At 32.3% G+C, this 25,325-nt stretch overlaps 3 protein-coding genes across 5 annotated transcripts in view; all 3 read right to left on the bottom strand.

Annotated features, from left to right (window-relative positions):
• LOC111707860 (E3 ubiquitin-protein ligase Siah2) overlaps window positions 1-10,435 on the bottom strand; it is a 36,153-nt gene extending 25,718 nt beyond the window's left edge. For 2 of the 3 annotated variants that reach the window (XM_023481040.1, XM_023481041.1), the window contains exons 1-12: window positions 10,389-10,435; window positions 9,795-9,840; window positions 8,826-8,929; window positions 8,567-8,630; window positions 6,640-6,756; window positions 6,059-6,122; window positions 5,335-5,539; window positions 4,757-4,808; window positions 3,887-3,932; window positions 2,710-2,895; window positions 2,027-2,124; window positions 1,212-1,260 (exon numbers count right to left, since the gene is read on the bottom strand). In XM_023481040.1, the coding sequence (XP_023336808.1) occupies window positions 1,212-1,260; window positions 2,027-2,124; window positions 2,710-2,895; window positions 3,887-3,932; window positions 4,757-4,808; window positions 5,335-5,539; window positions 6,059-6,122; window positions 6,640-6,756; window positions 8,567-8,630; window positions 8,826-8,929; window positions 9,795-9,840; window positions 10,389-10,396 (1,039 nt within the window). In that variant the 5' untranslated portion in view covers window positions 10,397-10,435. The remainder of the gene's footprint in view (window positions 1-1,211; window positions 1,261-2,026; window positions 2,125-2,709; window positions 2,896-3,886; window positions 3,933-4,756; window positions 4,809-5,334; window positions 5,540-6,058; window positions 6,123-6,639; window positions 6,757-8,566; window positions 8,631-8,825; window positions 8,930-9,794; window positions 9,841-10,388) is intronic. The other variant, XM_023481042.1, reaches the window with a different exon arrangement.
• LOC111707861 (deoxynucleotidyltransferase terminal-interacting protein 2) lies at window positions 10,432-15,954 on the bottom strand. Its single transcript, XM_023481044.1, has 8 exons — window positions 15,390-15,954; window positions 15,017-15,085; window positions 13,160-13,245; window positions 12,706-12,796; window positions 12,178-12,274; window positions 11,864-11,960; window positions 11,449-11,551; window positions 10,432-10,623 (listed from the first exon to the last, which is right to left on the bottom strand). The coding sequence occupies exons 1-8, from the start codon at window positions 15,453-15,455 to the stop codon at window positions 10,480-10,482; spliced, it is 753 nt and encodes a 250-aa protein (XP_023336812.1). The 5' UTR covers window positions 15,456-15,954; the 3' UTR covers window positions 10,432-10,479.
• Window positions 15,955-16,236: 282 nt separating this feature from the next.
• On the bottom strand, window positions 16,237-25,079 carry LOC111707863 (3-hydroxyisobutyryl-CoA hydrolase, mitochondrial). Its single transcript, XM_023481046.1, has 14 exons — window positions 24,913-25,079; window positions 23,748-23,810; window positions 23,325-23,408; window positions 22,530-22,603; window positions 21,731-21,805; window positions 21,365-21,503; window positions 20,496-20,564; window positions 20,189-20,270; window positions 19,776-19,931; window positions 19,334-19,415; window positions 18,935-18,994; window positions 17,396-17,461; window positions 16,850-16,890; window positions 16,237-16,393 (listed from the first exon to the last, which is right to left on the bottom strand). The coding sequence occupies exons 1-14, from the start codon at window positions 25,057-25,059 to the stop codon at window positions 16,329-16,331; spliced, it is 1,203 nt and encodes a 400-aa protein (XP_023336814.1). The 5' UTR covers window positions 25,060-25,079; the 3' UTR covers window positions 16,237-16,328.
• Window positions 25,080-25,325: the final 246 nt, after the last annotated feature.

Below are 25,325 nucleotides of genomic sequence, written 5' to 3'. Positions count from 1 at the left end.
AGAGATTTGATACAATAAGAACTCCTATTATAATTGTTATCCTTAAAAAGTTTAAAATTAGGAATTGTTGTCCTCGTCATGTTTAACAAAATGTTGGTTATAGTTTTTACTTTCGACTTTTACTCTGGATATGGTTTGGGATCTCAAAAACCCAGACTTTAAATTTGTGCCCATTTCTAACACTCAGTGTTAGAAATTAGCCAAGTGTTAGTTTTGCAACTAATATCCCCTGTAATGATATGTTGGAAACATTTTCTTTAATTGATATTTGCTCTTGGCACAGGAAGAGTTACTAAACGTTTATCATAATATTTGTGCCCAAGGTTTGAAACAAAGGCACGGTTTGGAACTTTCTTCCCTTGAAACAATCCTTACCAATTTTTAGTAACAATTTTAGCTTTTCGAGTCCCCATTTGTTAATTGCACTCCAATTAACAAATATTTTCGCGGATTTTGTGTTTAACTTGAGAAATTTTCAAAAAGAATATAACTGTCGACCTTATTTTCCTAGGCAACCTTTTTTAATTTTGACTATCCTTAAACCTACCCTGAAGTGAGCTACCAAAATAGTTAGGGTATAATCGGTTCAGCGTTAAGACGCTAATTGAATAAAAACAAACAACCTTGCCAACTTGCCAAGTTTATTACTATTATTAACAATTCACCTACAGACAAAGTACAACGACCTATAGGATGAAAAACAATAAACATATATTGATTTGAAAAACATAATTAAACTGAAACAAAAAAAAACGTAGCTTACTATTCAAAAAGAGAAAATAAATAAAAAATTTAAAGATGCAAAGAGTAAAACTGAAAAGTCCTGCAATGTTTGGATGACATTAAAGGGACTATAAGCGTAATTTAAGTAACCTTCTTTTTCAAAAGAAACTTCCAGATTCACAATGGTACCCTTTTAACCTGTAACTGCTCATCGAAGAAAGAAAACTTCTAATAAATGCTGTGTAAAACCCCGTACTATGTTATTGTGAATATCTATATTCTACCACTATTATTATTCCTAAAATATAATAAAACAGTTTGCTAACAAGCGTATTTATTTATGGATAAATAAGGAAATTGCGTTTTCCTATATTAATCTAAGGTTTAAAGGGAACCGTTATGTATCGGAGATACCCCTCTTAAATTGGAAGGTCACTAGAAATTACGCTTACAATCCCTTTAAGAAATAATAAGGTGGTGATGCATACCTCCAGCTGTATCCCGTTCAGACTGGGAACTAGGAGGGTCAACATCAGCCTAGACCAATAAACATCGTATATCTTTAGATATTAAAATAGTAATCTGTGTTTATTTCTTTGATTGGATGCCCGATCGTAACTCAGGATTCCTGAGTCAGGAACCCCTGGACCGATTTGCCTCAAATTTCGATTGGGTAACTCGGTGGAACCACGACAATGTTCATAGTCTGATTTATAAGTTCCAGATTAAGAAAATTGACTTTTCTAGCGAAAACTTAGTTCCAGACAAAGCTGGGTTCCCAAGCTAGTATATTTTCAGACAGAAAAAAGAATTAAAAATGTACTAGCTGGGAACCCAGCGTTTGCTGGAAAATAAATTTTCCCCATTGAAGTCAACCTACTCAACTTAGAAGTTTTGAAACCAAACTAAGAACATTCTCCAGTTCCCCTGATGAAAGGATGAAATGAATGAGAAGATTGGGTGAAAGCTGAAAGATGAATAATTTAAATCTATATAATAAAACAAGACATTCGTATATATATATAATATATATAATATCTGCTGCCAGTGCCTATAGCCGGCCAAACGGCTGGACCGATTGGGCTGAGTTTTTTTGTGGACACTCAAGGGTGGCCGGGGGATGCTAAAGGCTAAAGAAAATTGGAAAAACAATTTTTTTTTAACATTTTTTATTCCACGGGCAACGCTGGGCCCTTCAGCTAATATTGAATAAATAAATAAAAGAATGAAAGGATGAAATGATGAATGAAAGGATCAGTAAATGAATGAAAGAATGAAAGGATGAATAAATAAATGAATGAACCTGTACACCGGATTCTCTGGTAGTAAATATAACTAGATCAGCTGCTCTCTCTTCTCTAGGGTTTCCAACTAGATCCTCAGCTTCCCCCGTAGTTCCACCTATGTATACACAATACACACTCAATTAATCATTCAATCGGAGTTCTAGGGACTTCCTACTAGCCACATAGAATGCTCAAGATGAACTTACTAAACCACGAAAGAGATATGGACGTATAACTTTGTGATAGGTGTCTTAAAGTAAAAGGAAAAAGCATTTAATTTAAGTTGCTATTTTCGTTGTGTTTTTGATATTTTTTAGCTGAGACCTATCGCAATTAAATCTGAATTAAAGAGACTGTTCACGTAATTCAAAAACTTTCCACATTCAAATGTTTAAAAAGATACCCTTTAATCTGTGTACCAATAGGGAAAATATCATAGTTTTTCTATTTCTTGAAAGAAATAAATCAAGTCAATCAAGAAACCGCAATAAAAAAGTTTGTGTGTGTGTCCAGAGAGAAACATAAATTTAAAGACAGTTTACTTAATTTTGTATAAACAACAGTGCCATTTTGAATTTTATCTTAGTAACAATAAAAATAATATCCTTTTTTCGATTATGAAAATAAGTGAAAAAATCCGTTTAAAAATCTGTCCACGTTACCAGCACATTCCTAAATTTAGTTCATTCATTTCACTCACCTTGATGATGTATTCCCCCCTGTTGAAGACCACCTCCTCCTGCTACTCCATGAACAGGACCTTGTCCAGGATGATGACCAACTCCATGTGTAACTCCTTGAGCAGGATGATGTACTACTCCGTGAACTATATCACTGTCTAGTGTGGCATTCTGTGTAACGGAATGTTGATGCGATGTGTTTTCTCCTGAACGACATTTCAATCAATGAATTATCATAATTTCAAACATCATTGTATCAATTCCCTAGGATTCCTATTTCCTATAAAATTTCTCAAATATTTTTCATTTCTGATTGTTTGTTAAAATTTCAATGTGACTCTCCATGCAAAGATTGTAATGCCCGCCTCTCAACGGTACCATTGAAACTTTTATCTGATCAATAATCTGATAAGATATTGCTGTTTTCTAGGTTTTAGAGTGTTAAATTCTGATAATTCCTGTTTATATTCCTGTTGTAGAAATGAGCTATTCATATTATTAGGGAAAACACAATTGAAAATAACCAATTTTTAAAAATATACATGTTAACATCTAATTCATACTTGATCAGACAAAGCTTTTAAGGGTACCGTTGTAAATCGTGCATGGAGGTTCACTTGAAATTACGCTTACAGTCCCTTTAAGCTTGTATTCATGATCAAAAAATTCTTAATTGGCTGTATCAAACCATTAAACCCTATTTAGGCGGAATATCTGGTGAAACGACTGACACTCTGGACTATGGAGTGCTTGCGGAATTTAGTTGTCCAGTTTAACGGATTTGTCATTCAGGGTTTAAATGGAAAATTGAGTTTTTTAATAAAATTAACAAAATATAAGGCAATTTTGTTATTGTTGTCGAAATAAATGAGTTCGCTTTGAAATAATGAAAATTGCCCAAATGTATGATTTGACCAGAAAAAAAGTTGTTCAATTGTTTCCACGCTTTAAAATAGCCAAGTTTTACAACTATCATGAATTTTTTTCAATTACATTTTTTTAAATATTAACTTGATCTTTTCGATAATTTTTTTTAAAAAGTGTTCAAGTTAATAAATAATTTTTAATAAAAAAAACTTAAAATTCCGATAAGTTACCAGGAAAAACTGATAAATATTTCTTAAGAAAACATTATTTAAAAAGAGGGCTTGCGAATAAATAAGTATTAACCCTCTATGGCCATTGTTTGAAATGTTCCTGAGGTTTGATGAGCAATATTACCAGTGAATCCATTTCCACCAGGCTAAACATGGAATTGATTATTAAGCATAGCTTTATAAAAAGCTAGGTGTTAGTTATGCATTTATGCAACAGTTCAAATTCAAATTCAAATTCAAAGAAAAAATAAAATCAAGGGATTCAATGATTGGAATAAGCCCTAAATTTTATTTAAGCATCCCTTAAGATTTTAATTTCTATTTCTTTAAAAATACTTTGTATGCAACAATTTTTATTAAATCCTGCTAATCTAAAAACGTATTTATGCAGGTCAATGTTAAACGCAACTCTTTTCAAAAGATTTAATCCCCCCAAGGGTTTCAATAATTGGGATACGCCCTCACGTTTATTCAAGCATCTTTTAGGATTTAAATTTTTACACGAATGTCATTTGAATTCAATGGAAAAAAAATCCCCAAGGGGTTCAATGAATATCGTAGAATCCCTTGTGCGGGTTAGATTCTTCTTGGTTCTACTTTTTCTGTGAGTAAATGATACATATATGATGGGTTAAAGGTATATACAATTTCTTTAATTAACAAATATATTAAAAATAATAACAGTGTTTTATTAATAAATAAAACACACTATACATAGTCATAAACAGAAAAACCCGGATTTAATTGACAGTAACAAGGGACTTTACTATATCTCTGACAATTTTAAAAGCTCAAAAAACTATTTTGTGATTATCATGTTGTTAATAATATTTGTAAAATTAAACTGTAACGTCGTCTGATTAATTGCAAATTAATTCCGGGTCTTTCTGATTTTGGTTGAATTAAATATACAAATATATTTGGTTGAATTAAATATACAAATATATTTGATTGGTTAAATCAAGTTTACCTGTAAATGTTCAGCTTCCTGACTGTGCTGTCCCTCTGCTGGGAAAAGTGGACTAAAACAATACAATTATCAGACCTATTTCCAAAATGATGAAGACGACATTTAAAATTACTTAAGAGGCGTGGAGACTTTTTGCCACATAGCATACCGCATAAAAATGAAAATAACCAACAGTAAAAGAAAGTACATGAATTTATAAAATATGAAAAAAATAACTAATTAGAGCAACATGTGTTTAGGAGTTTTGACGTTGGAACTTTTGTATGAACAACATCAACACAATAATAAAAACGATGTAATCCGTTAAAAAAATATAATCCGTTTGAATAGACTGATTTTTCTTCGCAAACTCTTGTTGGCACAGAGAAGATTTATTGGAGACTTCGGATTGGTCTCACCTTTAGAAATAATAAAAATAACAAAACCTAATCCGTCAAAATAGATATGGAAGTACTTAAAACCACATGATTAAAAGAAGTTTAGACATCTGAACAAACACAAGACAATTAGGAAGCTTGAAGAATATGAGCCCTTTTGTCAAGAATAGAAAAAAAAGAAAAAATTTAAGAGATTTTTACCTATTCTGTAGAGAGGGGTGTTGAGATGAACGAGGATTGGTTGAGGGAAGGTATGGAGGAAGGGAGTATGAGCTGGTATTGGATGCTGTGAGGGATAGGGAGGAGGGTATAGTGGAGAGGGGTAAGGAGGGTATGGTAGAGAGGGGGCTAGCAGAGTGGCAGGTCATCAAAGGAGGTTCGCTTACACTCAATGTAGACTGGGACACTAATCAACAATAGACTATTGAACACAAAGAAATTTTTTAAAATTTGCCATTTAATTCCCATTTTTTGACGCAATAGAAAAAAATGCTACTGACTAAAATGTTTGAAAATTCAAAATGAACACCCCTTTAAAAATAAAAGAAAGTAATATCCTGTTTTTAGGCTGAACCCCACATATACAGAATATTGACAAATGAGCGAATTATTATTATTATTAACAGCATTCAATGAAATAGGAGTAGACGCACCATGGGTACAAAGCGGACTGCCTACTTTTATTCAACAACAAATTTATGTCAAGTATTTTTATTCGACAACAACTCGATGTCAAGTACTTTAATTCGATAACAAATTTATGTCAAGTATTTTTATTCGACAACAAATTTATACCGAGTACTTTTATTCGACAACAAATTTATACCGAGTACTTTTATTCGACAACAAATTTATGCCAAGTACTTTTATTCGACAACTAATTTATGCCAAGGTAATCCATTAGGTTGTTTCTATAGTAAATTGCCTGTTTGTTGGTTGAGGTTTACTTGAGCTAAGTGAAGAGCATGACCCGGAGTCAGATATCCGTCCTAAGAACATTTGATTTCTTAAAGGGACTGTAAGACTAATTTCAAGTGACCCTCCATGTAATTATGGAAATGACCCACAATATTGATCAGATAAAGGTTTCAATGGTACCGGTGTGAATTATGCATAGCCATCTTTGCATGGAGGGTCACTTGAAATAACGCTTAGAGTCCCTTTAATCTTGGTTTTAATATAACTTGTCAAGTTGTCGTGTGGGGCAAGAAAATCGAAATGACAGTTAAGTCGTATAAAAGTTTGTAGATTTTCAGGGATTCGATTATAAACCTTCTCCTGTTTATCAACTGTTCCCTTTTCTTTAAATGATCCAGTTCCGTTTGCGTTCCCCCTCTCTTTTTCACGCCTGTTACTGCTACCCTTTCTTGCTCCCCTTCCTGCTCCTTTCATGCCCCTTTCATGCACGCTTTCTTACTTTTTCTACCTTTTCCAATCCAAACTAACAAGTTATTGTTCCTTTCCTATTTCCTGTATCTACTCTTTATCCTGTTCCTGTTTCTTTACCTGTTCCACCCAATTTTGGTTTGGTTCCATCGGCTGATCCTGGTCCTGATCCGGATCCTGTTCCTGTTCCCTGGAACTATTAGAAGATCTCCGACCAAGAGGTATACTACTTTCATCCTGAAATTTCAAGGAATTTGCCAATTTTTAAAGGAACAGATAAATCGCCAGATAGTATAATTTAAGGGCTGTATTGTATATTCTTACTTAGAGTTGATTTCATACCAACAAGTGAAGAAAATTTCTCTGTACAGAAATATAATTCACTAGCTTGGGAACCCAGTATTGCCCAGGGGAGTTAGAGTTTACCCACTGTTTACCAGTCCCTTCTTCTATATATAAATTTGGCTTGTCTGTCTGTCTGTCTGTCTGTTTGTTTGTATCCAATAAACGTCAAAACGGCTGAACCGATCGGGCCCAAACTTTTTGTGGGACATCTAGGGACTCCAGGGAAGGTTTATGAATGATTGAAATTTTAAATATTTGTCTCCATCAAAATTGATCTTCATTAAATTTTTGAAAATTTTGAAAATCCACGAAATTTTTTGTGAAACTCCGCGAATTATTTTTGTTTTGTTTTACGATGTACACAAAGAGAACATGTTCACAATTAATTTAGAAGATGGGCGCGAAGCGCCCTCTAAGGCTAGTGTTGTAAATTACGATTATAGCTATTTTACCCGTTAATAGTGAACCCAATCAACTTAGAACCTCAAAACCAAGCTAAGAACTTTCCCGTAGGTCTCCCAAGTTCCCCAATCAAAATTTGAGGCAATTTTCAAGGGATTCCTGAGTTATGATCAGACAAACAAACAAACAAACAGTGATTACAACTTTATATATATGGTTGGAAGAAAATGTAAATTTCAAGCCACTTACTCTGAAGAAAAAGTGTACATGCGGGCAGATGAGATTTTTCTACTTTTTTACACTTAAGTTTCAATTTGAGGGTTTCAAATTTCTTAATTTCTTTCCTTTTTTGATTTAGGTAAAAATGAGGGGGGGGGAAGCGAACAAGAAGGGCAAAGGTGAACAATAAGCCTTTAAAGGAATCAACACAAGGGAAACCAATAATGGAGAAAAGGGGGGGGGGGGGGGGGGGAAAGGGAGAAAATTAAATACAAAATTTTTTACTAAAAAGTAAATATATTCCTACAATTCTAAAGGATGTTTCCACCTAGACAACAACTAAATCAAAACTAACTATTTGAACAAGTTTCTGAGTTTAAAATCTGTTAGATAAACTATTATGTAATTAGCAATATTGCATCTTATATGATTCAATCACAGTTGACATATCAGACATCAGTAAGAAATGTACAGGGTTACCCACAAAATATTTAGACTCTAATTACTACTTGAAACTCTTTGAATTTGAATGAATGATTTGGAAAAGAGAAAAAGTTTACAATTGCAGGGAACCAATAAGGCTAGAACATAACTGTAGTCTGTTGATCGAATCGAACACTTAAATAATCAGTTTGATCATACTTCAAAAAATGATTTTAAAAGAGACTGAAGAACAACTGAGATTCATTTCTGGAGAATGATTGATTGATTGATAAAAGATATCTCAGATTGATATCTGGAAAAGGATTGGTTGAAAGATACATGAAATTGATATCTGGAGAAGGATTGATTGATTGATTGAAAGATACCTGAGATTGATGTCTGGAGAAGGATTGATTGATTAATTGAAAGATACCTGAGATTGATTGCTGGAGAAGGATTGATTGATTGATCGAAAGATACCTGAGATTGATATCTGGAGAAGGATTGATTGATTGAAAGATACCTAAAATTGATATCTGGAGAAGGATTGAATGATTGATTAAGATACCTGAGATTGATGTCTGGAGAAGGATTGAATGATTGATTAAGATACCCGAGATTGATGTCTGGAGAAGGATTGAATGATTGATTAAGATACCTGAGATTGATATCTGGAGAAGGAATGTCCTGAGCTGAGCCCGGGGAGAGGAGACAGAGCAGCGCTTAGAAATTTAACATTATTAATTTCAGGGATATTAATTCAAAATCCCCTCCTCCCCCCTCCATTCTTTCTTCTATGTGGACGATTCTTAAATCATGCGATCATGAACCCGTCCAAAATCTTTGTGTAATCAAGAATTAATAATAAATGACTAATGAGTATGCTCTCTTTAAAAAATGAGTTATTTTCAAAATACCTGGATGTGAGAACACTTGGTGAATCTTCAACATTGGTCAGCTGTCGTTTTCGCCCTTTAGATGGGCTTCGTAGTGAACTTTCCTGATGCCATCCATGTCCACTCTGAATAATAATTATATAAACAACTTTAAAGAGGTAAATATCAAATAAACACCCTGCCCCCCCCCCCCCAGGTAAACAAACATTTTTGACTTTTCTACGATATGGGAAAATTGAAAACTTTATCTTTGGGACTTTATTTATACAATTCTCTTAAAAATTATTTTCTCCACAAGGGATGACACTAAATATATCTACAGACTACAATTCGAAATTCCAATGGTAATTTTAGAATTTCAGCCCTCTGCTGCTTATCGTTAAGAATTCTGAGTCTAAAACTAAAGAACGAAAAGTTACGACTTAAATGTTAAGTTACAGCTTAAATGCCACTTCCGGCTTAATTTAAACCTGAATTTTAACCCTGGGTTTAAATATTTAGCTCGCCGAAATCGACGAGTTAAAATTTTAACCCAGGGTTAAAATCTTTAAATTCCGCATTTTCCCAATTTTTCAATCAATTATCATTTATCTGAGAAAGCAGTGAAAACCTTGATTAAATAAATTTCACGTTTTAGATTAATTATTGTTTGCACATAAACCCCCAAACGGTTGTAACTGGAAATATGTTTTGTTTTCTGTAACATAAAATTTAAAATTAAAAGACAGTTGATCTGATGAGCAATGGTTAGTGGTTACGTAATTTATCTCTCGCCTCGCGTTGATTCTATATTTTACAGAACTTTTAAGCTATAACTTAAATTTCGCGCATTCTTAAGTTTTGGACTCTGTAAGATATCAAATCACAAATGCATTCCTAAAATCAAGAAAAAATACAATATTTCTTTTTAATTCAGTTTTTATTTGGAGAATTGGTTCGAAAGTTTTCCAATATTCTCAAAAGAGGAATGTTTTTCAAGAAAATAAATACCTTTACCTGAAATCCACTCCGTCCTCCTCGAACTATTGACCTTGTCCTAAATATTAATAGTAATGACAAAGTAATCTAAAGGAACTGTCAGCGTTATTTCAAGTGACCCTACATACAAAGTTGACAATGCCCGTGTTACAACGGTTCCCTTAAAAGCTTTGTCATTTGCAGGTTCTCTGCGAAAGTGATTTGCGCATATTTTGCTTATAAGAAACATTACAATGGAAAACTCACCGAAATGAACACTTGTCGAGTAAGAAAAACGACGGTATCTTCCACATCAGGGTAAGGTTTCAAGGGTACTGTTGTAAATCAGGCATTGCCATCTGTGCATGGAGTGCCACTTTAAATTATGTCACTAAATCCGGATTAAAGTATTCTTTTAAAATTGAAGGAAAAAACAAACAATAATTTAACAAAAGTAATAATAGACAGATCCACCACGGTGAGTTAAGAAAAAAAATATAAAAAAGTAATTCAAATACATTCTAAAAATGATAAGTCTAAAAATTATTTTACTTTTAGAAAACACACCTGAAGTTTTTTAAACTTCATACAATATTTGTATGAATAATCTCAAATAAACTTACATACCTAACCATTTAAAATCTAGCTGAGCTGATACATTGATAAATTATTTTCTGAAAAAAGTTAAAAATAAAAAAATATTTGATCTGTGGTGGGTTTAAGCTGAGGACTTCTTCTTCTTCTTGTTAAACCGTTTATCCTTCCTGGCCTTGTCCTCTATAATCTGAACATACTTCCGCTTGTTGTACCGCTTAAACTCAGCATCCGCTAGCAGTTCATCTACCATAGTCCGCTTACGGTCCTTAACGAAAAAAATTAAAGAAAAAATAAATTAATTTTGTCTAAATTCAGGGGAAAAAACATGAAAAATGTAAAGAAAAATTAATAAATGTAAGGTTGTATTGGTCTCAAACCACATTGTAAAAAACTTGGTTTGAACAGAAAAAAAATACTTTTTTTTAGAAGATTTTTAGATGATTCACCTGAAGTTCAGAAAAAAATTAAACAATTGAGGGTTCTGTTCTTTAAAACAAATTTGTTGAGAATTGTAAAATATAAGGTCATTTCTGTTTATAAATTTTTTTATAAGCGTGTCATCAATTTGATTTGAAACATATCCTTTAAAAGAATATGACGGAAGTTGTTAGTGATCAGAGCTCAGCCATATCTTGTTTGAGATAAAAAAAGCTTAGAACTTTATTGTATACTAGGCTTTTACTTCGCGCCCACTTTTTATTTCAACTTTTAATTGTGATTTTATCTGTCAGCATCTTCACTTTGTACAGTATCAAACAAAAACAAAAAAGTTTGCACATTTCAAAATATTTTTTCGCTCATTTTCAAAATTTTACAAAAATAAGAAACTTTTAACACAAATTTTTAAATTTTGATCATTCGTAAACCTTCCCTGGGGTCCCACACAAAATTTGGGCCCGATCGGTTAAGCCGTTTTGACGTTTATTGGATACAAACAAACAAACAAACAAACAAACAGACACCCAAACAAGCTTATAAAGATATAGATAGATATTAGATATGTATCATATTTGAGATGAAAACTTTGGAAGTGTCTCCTTAAATTCCGTTGACAGTCCCTTAATTTAAAGTTTGATAATAAAAAACTGACCTTTTTAGGTATTCTATCACTGTAGAAGTCGTATGGAGAGTCTACAACGGTTCCGATTTGGAAATATTTTGGAAGGTTTTTCAAATCACTCTTTTTGTAGAATCTAAAAAATTTTTCATCAAATTATTGATTTCATTTAGTATGACATCAGTTGAACATTGACACCCTCTACTCCAAAGTGAAATTGACAGGATAAATCTTAACAATTCGTAAAAGAAATTTACAGGAGAATTTTTACCAAAAAAAATGTTCAAAAAAATGTGTTACAATGCAATGAGTACTTTTCAAGATACAAGTTCATTTTCCTGTAAAAATTTAAAAATAAATACAATATAAAAATTCTTCGTACATTATAAAAAGATTCCGCAGATTTTCTGATTTCCTTGGCGGATTTCTAGATAAAAATGGAACTTACCGTTTAGGATCTAGAGCCCCTCTCATCTGCAGTAGTTCAAGATCCTGTCGTCTTTCATCGGTCAACTCAAGGGCAGGTAGTCCAAACCAATCCTTACCTAAAATATTTAGGTTAATTTATTATAAGTTCAAACGGGTCATTTACTTCTGTGAGGCCATATATAAATCTGAGTTGATCGCAATAATTAAAATTTTTTACTTTTTTACAATTTTTGTGCATTATTTTTTATATGAAAAACTAATTACTTTTAATTTCGTTCTAGCCTTTTTGAAGTAATGTATTACTTGGAATATTTTAGGAAAATTTAATTTTACCTTTAGTTTTCTCCCTTTCTTCTTTTCTTAACAATTTAGCTTTATTCTTTCCGATTCTTTCTTTAATAACGGACGGGGCTGCGGCACTGAAGTCCTCCTTAAATATCATGATTAATATTAAATAACAACCCAACACAGAACGCTCCTGGTATGAACAATGTCCGTCTTAATGATGTGGGGGACGATAGTTCAGCCGCTAAATGTGTAATAGTCTTGACTGATAAGATAGATAATTTGGAAGCACATAGTCAGAGACGTCATCTGGTCTAGACTGTTTTAGTATTGAGAAGAAACTTACACTATTTCTGAAATTAAATGATATAAAAGATTTGAGAGAAAAAATTTGAGTGCACTTTCCAAAAAAATTATTTCTTCCCGATTTTGTCACCAGTGAAATTCAGTGTTTAATAAAAAATCATCTAAAAATACAAGATTTACAAACGCGATAAAATCATCTCATCCTCCCCCAATTAAAAAATCCTCGAAAATAAACATTCCTATGTGTAAAGAATACACATTTCTATGTACCTGTGAATCTATGTTTGGTTTAGTGTGCACAATAATATTGTTTTCTTCTTTCATGTATTTATCATCATCCAGCTCTGCATCCAGTTCCACGCTAAACATTGCTTATCAATCAATCCATCAATCCACCAAGAAATTCACCAATCCAACAGATAATCAATTATCAGTCTTCTAATTCAACACTCTTTTAATCCAACAATCAATCAATTCATAAATTTATCAAATCAATAAATCATGTATCAATGTATCAATGAATCAATCTATCAATGTAATAATGTATCAATGAATCAATGTATCAATGAATCGTATCAATGAATCAATGAATCAATGTATCAATGAATCAATGAATCAATGTATCAATGAATCAATGTATCTGTGCATACAATTCATTCATCCATTATCAATAAATTCATGAAAACTTATCATGTTTGAATAAATAGTTTATCTACTAGCGAACCTGAACTGTGATGGGTGTTTAACTGTTGGAACTAAAACTTTAATAAAATCCTCCCAGAGCCCGCCTTTCTTTACTCCACACAGATCCTTAATTCAGGGAACATTAATTCCACTTGCCCCTTTCTAACACTGAATGTTAGAAATGGGCACAAATTGAAAGACTAGGTATTTTGGATCTCGGCCCAAAATTGAAAGTAAAAGTCAATAGAAAAAAAATTAACCAACGTAAATGCTTGAAAATGGACATTGAAACGAATTCGAGTAATTGTCTTAAGCCAAGATATGTTCCAAAACGCAACACGAGCTGAAATGCGGTAATTGTTTTAAAATAGGGATAAGTTCGAAAATTAAATCAAGTAAGGGCTGGCACAAAAAAAACAGTCAAAAAACTCAATAAAACCTACCTAAAAGTGTTTTTCTTTGTGTGTTTTATTGGGGTTTCTTAAAATTTTTCTATTTTTAAGCCTAATCTTCACTCTTTTAACTTCTACTATCATTGATAATGATTATTAGGTAGTTTGTTTAACTAAAACTGACACATGAATTCAATTATTGTGTTGTAACTAAAACCTATGATTTTTAATAAGAATATTGTTTAAATAATATTCCGAAAAAAAACTATCAAATAAATTTAACTATTTATCCTTGTCACTCAGGTGAGTCACCTCCTCTTCTCCAAGCTATGAAGTAGAGGTATTAGGATGCTTCATCTGTAAACAAGACCAGACAAATCCCATTGTAGAAAACAATTGTAGAAATTAATCATCTACAATTTTTTTGAACTTAATAAGATAAACAGTACTACAACAGAATTTTCAAATTTGTTGAGATATGATAAGGAAATGCAATCCCTTGATTATTATCATGTAAGCAAGTGAGCACAGTATTTCAGTATTTAACAATGGTCTTCCTTCTTGAGCACATAATTATTACCAACTTGTCTGACTGAGTAGCCCCCCCCCCCCCCCCCACCTCTTCTCAGAAATATGTATCCAAGTAAGAAAAAAGATCAAACCTACTCTGAGATTCCTTGAACAAAAATATTAAACAATTGCAGTATACCCCCAATGAAGAGGGGAGGAAAAATTACCATATTAAAAGATAATTTTATATGATTATAACATTATCACAAAATATTATTTTTCTTAACTACTAAGGTTCACCTATTGCCCAAATAGTCTTATTACAATGAATTAGCAAGTTTTAGTAGGTTTTAACTATTGTAAAATTGAAAAAAAAACGTTAAAAACCAATAAAACCCAATACAACCCAATTAACCCTAGTGGGCTGTTTTTTTTTCCAACCCTGAATTAAAGTTTTAAAGTTGATATTTATTGTTTCAATAAATAGTATTAGTAATTTTTAAAAAATCTATGGTGTAGTTTTTTTCAACTCGTCTTGGATTTAAAGATATAAAGATATATATATATATCGAAATATATTTATATATAACGAAATTGGCCAAATGTTATTAACGTAACATTGCACATATTTGCTCTGATAGTAAAAACAAATATGTATGTTTCAATCAATCAATCAGAAATTTAACAACAGTATCTTAAATTCATGTTAAAAGTTTTTTTAGAATAAAGGTGCTTAAAGGACTAAGCGCCGTTTCAAGGAACCCTCCATGCAAAAATAGCAATGCTTGATTCACAACGGTACATTTGGAACCTTTATCTGATCAATAACACAGAAGATATTGTCGTTTTTCTTGGAACAAAATGGGAATAATTCTGATAATTCTGCATCTTTAAATAAAGAGTCACAAGAAATCACACTTACAGTCCCTTTAAGTTGATTAAATTATAGAAGAGAAATCCTTAATAATTTGTGAGAGAAAAAATGTATCAAATACCTTGAAATTTTCTAAAATTTTCTCCATCATAGGATCTAACTTGGGTTCTTCTTCCTCTTCTTTCTCAACCTAAGCAAGATATTTAACTACAAATATTGAAGGGTGTGCAGGTACAATAAAATCAAAGTTTACGAAGATCTGGCATATTAAATATAAAAATGACTTTTTTCTTTGATCGAATTTTTTGCCTTTTTTGTTTTTGAAGTTTGATTTCTTTTTTATAAGCTTTAGGCTCTCTTTTTGTTCCATTACTACTTAATAAAAAAAAACATTACTTCACTTTATTTAATCATTAATCATTAAGCAGAAACAGAGCAGATAAAATTTTTGACGTAAAATCCCTTTTATGAATAAGAAGTCTGACATATCTTACTTTTGGGTTTGAGGGAAGAGGAATTCTAGAAACCATCTTTTCTTTCATTTTTTCTTTTTTGCCCATTTTCGTCTGAAATAAAAATATATCGGAGTTAAAGGGACTGTACACTTCTTTTCAAGCGATTCTTCATTTTAAGATTTGTCAGATTTACATTAGTTCCTTAAAATCAAATCAAAACTTGATCTAATCAACTCTGAATAAGATAGTTTCGTTTTACTTCAGTGAAAAATGTTGAATTAGGAAAATTTTATTTGTCTTCGCTCAAGTACATAGAGTCACTTTTGTAGAGAAGCCACTTAGATCAATTTTGAGATAGAAGACATCATTCTTGCTCGGATGAAGGTTTAACGGTTCCTAATTGTGAATCAGACTGCTCCTGTTTAAATTGAGGATCATTTAACATTACGTTGACAGTTCCTTTAAATCATTATTCTAACATGAGACAATTGAACAATAAACATTCAAAGCAAAAAAAAAATACGAGTATTCTGACTAGAGTTTTAATACAACATGAACTATGAACTATGTACACCGTACATGATTTTAGATAAATTTTGGTAGATTTATAGTTATATTTGGTAGATTGAGTTAAATTTTGGTAGATTTATACTGACAGTCAGTAGAGATGACGAAAAACGGGAGGGTAAAATTAACATTGCTTTTTTGGCAAGAGAAACAAATTAAGGATTTAAAAACGAAATTGATCAAATGTATAAATATAAAAGCACGAACTTTCTTTTCTTAAATATTTGGAACAAAATTCTTAATATCTTTTGGCAATTTTATGCTACAAATATGGTTAAAACGGAATATCAAATACTATTTTAAGTTCTTTTAACTATTATTATTTCAAGAGAATTCTCTCTTTAAAAATATTTCTATTTATCTGATAAAGTTAAACTATTAATATATTAAATTCTGGATTAATTTCTTGTTTCAGAGATTCAACTCTAGGTTGCTTTGAAGAGGTTTAAAGTATTCATCCACCATTGAGTCAGTCACTTCAAATAATAATACAATATTATTAATAATATCAATTCTAATTCAAGTAAAAAAAAATACAATTTTAATTAAAGTCCCATTTTCGGTTTCAAAATGCATTTATTTCATGTAGTTATATGATGACTAAATGTATATACTTGTAATTCTGTCTGTCTGTATCATATAAACGTCAAAACCGATCACTTCCAAATATTTATTGACAATTCACATATACCCTCCAGGGAAGGTTTATGGATTGCTAAGTTAAAATATTTCCCGGATTTTTTATTTAAGAAGAATATGTTTACAGAACAATCTGTAAAAAAATTTGTGAAGAAAAAATGACCGTTAAAAAGCAACATTTAAACACTTAAATTGTTGCTTGAAGAGAGGCGCAAAGCGCCCTAAAAGCATAATATAATAAACAGAACTAATTTGTTTCCATGAGTATCTTTAAAAAGTCAAGAATAGTTTACCTTCCTGAAGACTTGAAGGATTCCATTTTGGAGAATTATCCCTAAAAACGGTCAATTTTATCATATTTTCCATAATATTTGCACTTTTCATGTTAAAAAGTAGTGCTCAAGTAATTCTCTTAAAAAAAAAAAAAAAAGCACAATCAATAAGAATTAAACATTGTTACCGCGATCACTACATCTGTAATCTATATGTTACTATGAAAGAATAAATACTTTTGAGGATATGAAAAAAATTGACTTTCAGATTTTAGTCTCCTTTAGTGGTCAATAAGGTTATACCTTGAATGGATGTAGTTCCAGGGGTGTATATTTTTCAGAATTCAGTTTTTGATGATTTGGGTGTGGACAAATTGAAAAATATGACAACAAGAGCAACTTTTATATTCTTTTGATTCTATTCATCCCAAAAATTCATTAAGTTTTCCCAATTTACCAATTAGAAATTATGCTAAAAAGAGTGGAGGGGGGAGGGAAGAAACATGATTTTTCGAGAAAACATACACACCGGATATGATGAGCTTAACAAACAATCTATATTTATACCTATCGATAAGAAGCGCTCGGACTCCTTCATAAAAATCATCATTTTCACAGCAGCGCAGAACCAATCTTAACAAGAAAAATGTTTTCGAGTTAACAATATTTAACGAAAAATCAACTTTTTTCTACAAATTCCTTTTTAAATAAACAGTTGGCGCAATGTCAAATGACCTTCTATTTTTGACGTGTTCGATTTACAATAATACCATTTAACACTTTTACTACCCAAGGATGATGGACATGCTTGTAAATGTTGTTAAGTTATTTGCAAGCTGTTAAGTGTTCAATGTTCAAATTCTAAAAATATTAATATTCAATATTTTCATTTAAATGTTTAAAACCCTAGTTTGACATAGCATGTTAGGGATTAAGTCAGCTGTGTTGAGTTCACACCGTACGCTAGTGTACACTCAGCAGTACAGTCAGCTGTTTTGAGTTCACCCTGTACGCTAGTGTACACTCAGCAGTACAGTAAGCTGTATTGAGTTCACACTGTACGCAAGTGTACACTCAGCAGTACAGTAAGCTGTATTGAGTTCACACTGTACGCAAGTGTACACTCAGCAGTACAGTCAGCTGTGTTGAGTTCACACTGTACACTAGTGTACACTCAGGAGTGGTTGCTTTAAAGTTTTATATTTCACTTATGCTCTTGTCCTGGCTATTCCTTTTTTATTTTTCTAATGCTACAATGGTAAAATGTTAAAATACCTTTTTTAAGTAAAAATTGGTTCTTTATTTGTAAAAAATGCATGTGGTGTGATTGTTTCCTTAGTTAGTTTGTTTGTTTACTAATGTATAATGCATTTGCTTGTTTTATTTTTTAAGTTGATGCTATATTTAGATTTAGCATGTTGAATGAGTCTTTTTAGATGGAGAGAAGGTAGAGAATAGTAGTGGGTTGTCTCAATCTACTGAACAATAGCGTGAAGAATCATTTGCTGGAAATTAGATCCTAAATCTTCCCTAAGAGGAGATAAAGCAGGTTATCTAGTAAGTTGTTCGTACAAAATAATTAAGTTTATATCAATATTGATCTTTACTGAAAAGATCAATATAAGGAGCGTGTAAGAATGAATATTCTTCAACTCAAGAATGTAATTCAAGGAAAGTTAATTGCAGTTGCGTATACTCTGCCTACATATTGGAACCAGTTCTCTCTGGGCGGAATTTGTAAAAAAGAATAGATGCATCAGTGTACGTTTAGTATCCGAGGAGGTTAAAAGCATTGAATTTTGATAATTTTGATAATTTACATAATAGTTTCCTATGACCAGAATATTTCATTAATTATTTATGTTAAAGATGGATCCCATGTCAGGCTTCGACATCCGTCTTGTGTTCATATTACCGCCCAGTGACAGTACACTGCAGTACAAAAGATGCGTACACCTCTGAAATAACTTTCTATGCATTAAATCCTTGCTTCAACTAGTGTAATAATTTCCATTCTTTAATGCATGGATCGTGTAATAATATACATTCTTTCACGCTCTGACCGTGTAATAATTTTCTAAAGATTACAAAGGGAAAACATTTCACCTATATTCTAAATTTAGTGCTTGAGAAAGAGAGTTCAGGTTCCGACCTTCTGTAATCTGTCTAAAATTAACGAACTTATGATACAGAACATGAGGGGTAGGCAAACAAGAAAAAAATAAATTAAGAAACTTTCTTGAAAAATCACCTTAAAAAGTTCTGACATTTTGTAAATACAAGAAATGAACCTTTTTTTAAAAAAATTGTTTGTTTGGCAAGAAATCTTTTTTGTTTTATTAAAAAAATTTCGAATAAAATGAATAAAAAAATTATAATTATAAATCCTCAAATACTCAATAATCTTAGTAAAACAGTCTGTTTTTAGTAACAGTGTAGATTGTAAAAAAAAACTCAATTAATTAATAAGGAAGAGTTTAAAAACTACATAAATAAGTTAGTTTCCTATGCGCCACTTTTAAGGATCTTGGCGAGGCTCTCTTCAAAGCTTTCAGAGTTTTCAAGGCAAACTCTGAACCGTCACTTTCTAACAAGGATATCAATAGTAATTTTAAAAACAAAATAGTTTATTCCTGAACTACAATTCAATTAAAGTTAGGGTTCCATATCTACTTCCAGGGAGAAAACTAAACAGAAAATATTGAATACTTTCATATCTACTTCCAGAAGAAAACTAAACAGAAAATATTTATTACTTCCATATCTACTTCCAGGGAGAAAACTAAACAGAAAATATTTATTACTTCCATATCTACTTCCAGGGAGAAAACTAAACAGAAAATATTGAATACTTTCATATCTACTTCCAGAAGAAAACTAAACAGAAAATATTTATTACTTCCATATCTACTTCCAGGGAGAAAACTAAACAGAAAATATTAATTACTTCCATATCTACTTCTAGGGAGAAAACTGAACAGAAAATATTTATTACTTCCATATCTACTTCTAGGGAGAAAACTTACTTGCATATCTACTTCCAGGGAGAAAACTAAACAGAAAATAATATTAATTACTTCCATATCTACTTCCAGGGAGAAAACTAAACAGAAAATATTAATTACTTCCATATCTGCTGTCAGGGAGAAAACTAAACAGAAAATAATTAAAAGGACTGTCAGTGTCTATGTAAAAAAACTTATTCTAAACTAATCTACGGAATATCTATATTTTCTTTTTAAGTCAGTTCCGATATGCAGGTCCTCAACACTCATTTCTCATCCCGCATTTGTAAAGAAGTTTTACGGAATTTTATGATTTTCTAATTTGATGTAAATTCACTTTTTTTGGTTTCCTAACCTTTATCTTTCTGGAACTGGCTGCTAGCAGAATATTTGTCCAGTATACTACTTACATCTTCAGGGTTGCTTTTCAGATCTGCCTAAAATTCCAGTTTTGAAGATAGTAAAGCATGTCCTGTCCTGTCCTGTCCTGTCCTGTCCTGTCCTGTCCTGTCCTGTCCTGTCCTGTCCTGTCCTGTCCTGTCCTGTCCTGTCCTGTCCTGTCCTGTCCTGTCCTGTCCTGTCCTGTCCTGTCCTGTCCTGTCCTGTCCTGTCCTGTCCTGTCCTGTCCTGTCCTGTCCTGTCCTGTCCTGTCCTGTTTTTACCTCTAAATTAAGAATGTCTCCACTATCTACCGCATGTGTGGCGATGCCAGCATGGAGGCAGTCTCGACCCTATAAAAGTTTCAAAAATGAAAGAAAAAAAGGATTATTGAAACTTTCAGTAGACAAATATAATTTAAGAATGATTTTTTCCCACTCCAGGAATTCATTCATTTGTTTTCAAAACAATTTTTCCCTCTATTGATACAACTCGGAGAAAAAAAAATCCTCTTAATTTTTTTCTCGCTTTGAATAAACAAAGAAAAGGGGAGGAGGTGAGTAGTTTTTTAGAAATCCAGAGAAGCGTCCCATCTCTTATTAGATTATCTCCCAGCTTTAACTCCAAAATAGGCACCTGGCACATAATACTAAAACCAAGTATTTTCTGCATGCAAATTTTTTAATTGATTCCTTCTCTTTAAATTTTCCAATTAGACCCGGAAATCCCAATTTAGAGCTATTTACAATCCAATACAATTTGGGTCACCCTGTACCTTTTAACACAGTGCTTAGGATCCGGATAAGTTAGATCCGCAAGATTTTGGCTTCCTGTATCCAGATCCGGATCCAAGGGGAAAAATATAATCGAAAAACGGCAAAAAAAACTTTACTCTCAAAACCCAAAAAAGAGAGATAATAAAAATTTCCTGATTTCTGAATGGTTTATAAAGTTTTAGCATAAAAATAAGCGAAAAAATAAGACAAAAAATTGGAAAATTCTGCTTTATCAAACAATACAGTAAATCTTAAAAGAAATGACCGACCGGGATCCGGTTCCATTTTATTCCAGTGCGGATCCAGGATTCGGATCCGCATCAAAATTAAATGGATCCTAAGCACTACAGTTTTAAGCTTGACAAAATTTAATGTACCTTTAGCCTATGTCCAGTGAGGCCGAGAAACATGCCTATACTTCCTGGGAGGCGTGGCAGAAAATAAGCTCCGCCCACATCAGGCACCAGGCCTATCCCGGTCTCAGGCATAGCGAACATAGTGGTCTCACAACATACCCTTTTTACAGAACATGTTGTTAGATATTGTGATTAGTATCAGGAAGGAAAATCAGCTGGTTGTGTCTTATAATTTTTTAATTATTTTGAAAAAAAATATTTTTTAATTTTGTCTTGGATTTTTATATTGTGGTTATTTCCATGTTAATTGGAACACCCTGTACTTTTTCCCATGTTTATTGGAACACCCTGTATCTGTATTCCCATGTATATTAGAACACCCTGTACCTGTATTTCCCATGAACAGATATCCCGACCCCTCCTCCCATCACAATTCCATTGAGAAGAGCAACATACGGGATACTGAACAAAAAGAGGGAATATTATATTGTTTAACCGTCTTATGTCCAACATTACACACCTGTTTTTACCCCCAACAAAGGAAGGTTAATGCTTAGGATCCGGATCCGTTGGATCAGCAAGATTTTGGCTTCCTGGATCCGGATCCACAAAAATATGCGGATCCACGGATCCGGATTCCAGGGGTAAAATTCAACCAAAAACTGCAAAAAAAAACTTTTTTACAACTAAAACCCAAATCTGAACTTTTGAAAAAAGATCTTATAAAAATTTCCTCATTTCTGAACTATTCATCAAACTTTAGGATAAAAATGAGCGAAATTTTTTTTTAAAAATTTAAAAATTATTTTTTGTTGAAAAAATTCAGTCAATCTTAAAGAAATGATCTGGATCCGGATCCATTTTTTTCCAGAGCAGATCCAAGATCCGGATTCGGATCCGCATCAAAATTAATTGGATCCTAAGCACTGCTTAACGTCCTTTGGGACAATTAAGTAAAATAACCATTAACGACCCGCTCTGCGCAGATTTCGTGAAAAAATCGTGCATTTTCATCTCAAAATGCGATTAAATTGTGTACAACTACTTTTTCGGAAAGTTAACAATTTTACTTAACCACGGGTTCCAATTTGCATACAAAACATCCAGATTCCAAAAGTACGGTATAGAGAAATACCTTATAGTTCCTGTGAGATTATCCTTTAAAAAGTACGGTATAGAGAAATACCTTATAGTTCCTGTCAGATTATCCAATAAATATTCATTACGGAAGAAGTTTTTCTGAGCCTGACCCCCTCTTTCCTGAAAAATACATGTTTTAACCATATCTGGGATTTACAACTTTGTGCCTTAGCTATGAGAAGGGAGAGGGGGGGGGGGACAATTTGACACTTTGAAGCACCAAAGGCTGTCAAGTTGGTCTTAAAAATGATATAAAAAGTATAGATTTCGAATGCAGTCTCCGATTGTGATCATCTATCTACACGGGATCGACATCAGCAACTTATTGCTTCAAATTTGAAAGGAATTTTTAAAAAAAATACAAATTTCATTTTCTGATCATCATTTTTTTTATCAAATTACTATATTCAACATCGATATAGAAACACAACATGTTGAAAACTTACAATTTTTTTTAAATCCGTTTATTTTTTCTAATATTATTTTTAAATGCACGAAAAAGAATAGCTTGAAGATAGATCGGCAACAACAAAAATAGATTATAATCAGAAAAAAAGATTGACGCGCCCAAATCACTACATATATATATTATATATTTACTTTTAAATATATATATAATATTCTAGCTTGAATTCTCACCTTTCCCTGGACACAAAACTTTCTCTATGAAACGTCAAGTCAAGTTGTCAACCAACTCAACTAAAAATGTTTAAACAAAGCTAACAAAATTCCATTGGCTTTGAGGCAAATCTGTCAAGGAGCTCATGAATTATGATCGGCAATATAAAAACAAACAGACCTTACTAATTAATATATTTATATATATTTATTGTATTTTAACCTGTGTAATTGCTCTAATATCTCCACCAGAACAAAATGCTTTATCTCCGGCTCCTTTAATAATTACAAGCTTTACTCCTTCATCCTGTATACACCAGAACAGTTCAAATCATTTTATTTCAAGTATTTTAGGAATCTTAGCGCAGGGCGGAGAAAACAAAAAATGTGTTTAAATATAGTAATTTTTACTGAATTGGGAAAAATAAATAGTTTTATTGGGTAAATAAACACTGTAATAGGATACTTCTTATGAGTTGATGTTCAATAAAAAAAAAAACATAAAACAAAACTTCTTGCCTTAGGATGAAAAAACTATTTTTTTAAATATTTTTTTTTAATTCACCTCCCCCCCCCCTCCATCTCTCATAAAAACCTTATTATATTTTTTATCAATATTTAAAAATTTAACAATTTTTAACTGTTCCTGCCAACGCTGTAGTCTAGGATGCATAGCTGCAATCATATTTTCGTTCAAAGCATTCAACGCCTGAAAAAAATCTTTAAGGGACTGTAAGCATAATTTAAAGAGACCCTTCATGTAAAGATGGCAATTACCGATTTACAACGGTACCCTTGAAACCTTTATCTGATTAAAATGTGAAAAATACCGTCATTTGTCCAGGTCTCGAAAAGTGTTGAATATTAATAGTTTCTTTAATACAAGAAATGCCCAAGTCACTCTCGCAGAGAAAAGTTGCAAATAAAAATAAACAGTTGAAATAAAAAACATGGATATAATTTAAACTTTATACGACAAACCGTTGTAAATCGGGCATTGCCATCTTAATTCATGTGGGGTCACATGAAAATACGCGTACATTCCCTTTAGGCTTTTTAAAAAGGGACTGGCCCCGTAATTCAAGGAATTGTACATTTCAAAAATACTGTCAAGTGTCAAGTAAGGAATACAAAAGGAATTTACAAATAAAGTAAAGTGTAGTTTCTGGGACGAACGTAAACAAACGCAATCCTGCTCTGTATAAATCTCTTCCAGAAACTGCAGTACACTTTAATTGAAAACAAAGATAAGGGCGTTCCTATTGTATATTCCTTGCTGTCAAGAAGAAACCATCTTATGTAGAGTAGCAATCAATCAATTTAATAAGTGAAATATAGGTCCGTGGAAACAATTACTGTGTTTTATATTCAAACCTAGGCTCGCGCCCATCTATTATTTTAATTGTGAGCATTTTCCCTTTGTAAACATTGTAAAATGAAACTTTAAAAAGTTGACAGATTTTATAAAAAAAATTTCTTGGATTTTCAAAATTTAATGGAAATCGAATTTTGATAAAGGCAAAATTTTGAAATTTTGATCATTCATAAACCTTCCCTGGGGTCACGTGAGGTCCCACACAAAATTTTGGTATATATAATTAGAGACAGGTGTGAAAATAATAAATGGTGTTTTCCAAATCCAATGTTGTATGGGTCATATTGAATTCCCTGGGTTCAAGTCATCGGATATTTCTACAGCAATAGGTACGAAGATGAAATGAGAAAATGAAATGTTTTTGCGAATAAGATATACTATTGTTGATTTATTTTGATATTGAATAAAGTTGTTAAGAAGAAAAGGATTTTTCTACCTTAGGTCTGTTTAATAATATAGTTCCAACCCCTCCTTCCGTCTCCAGTAATATGTCCTCGGTGATAGAACTCATTTCTCTTGAAATAAATTGTCTAGAAATCCGCGGTTTTAAACTTACAAACGATCTAACAAGCTTTAACAGCATTTTGTCTGTAAAAAATTCACGATTAGATTATTGTGTAAATATCAACCTTTCTGGACTCCCCCCCCCCTCCATCCCTCCTGTCAATTTTGTAAATGGATCTCATATGTAACACATGGATTTATTTGGTCATGTGGCCTAGCCTGTCCTTGGCGCAGCGCTCGGTCCCCTAGCCTGTCCTAGCCGCGGCTCTCGGCCGCCTAGCCTGTCCTAGCCGCGGCTCTTAGGCCCCTAGCCTGTCCTAGACGCAGCGCTCGGTCCCCTAGCCG

Source organism: Eurytemora carolleeae, unplaced genomic scaffold (genome assembly GCF_000591075.1).
Source record: "Eurytemora carolleeae unplaced genomic scaffold, Eaff_2.0 scaffold789, whole genome shotgun sequence".
Lineage (NCBI taxonomy): Eukaryota > Metazoa > Arthropoda > Copepoda > Calanoida > Temoridae > Eurytemora > Eurytemora carolleeae.
The sequence above is the reverse complement of the archived record's forward strand: the minus strand, read 5'-3'. Positions and strand labels throughout refer to the sequence as shown.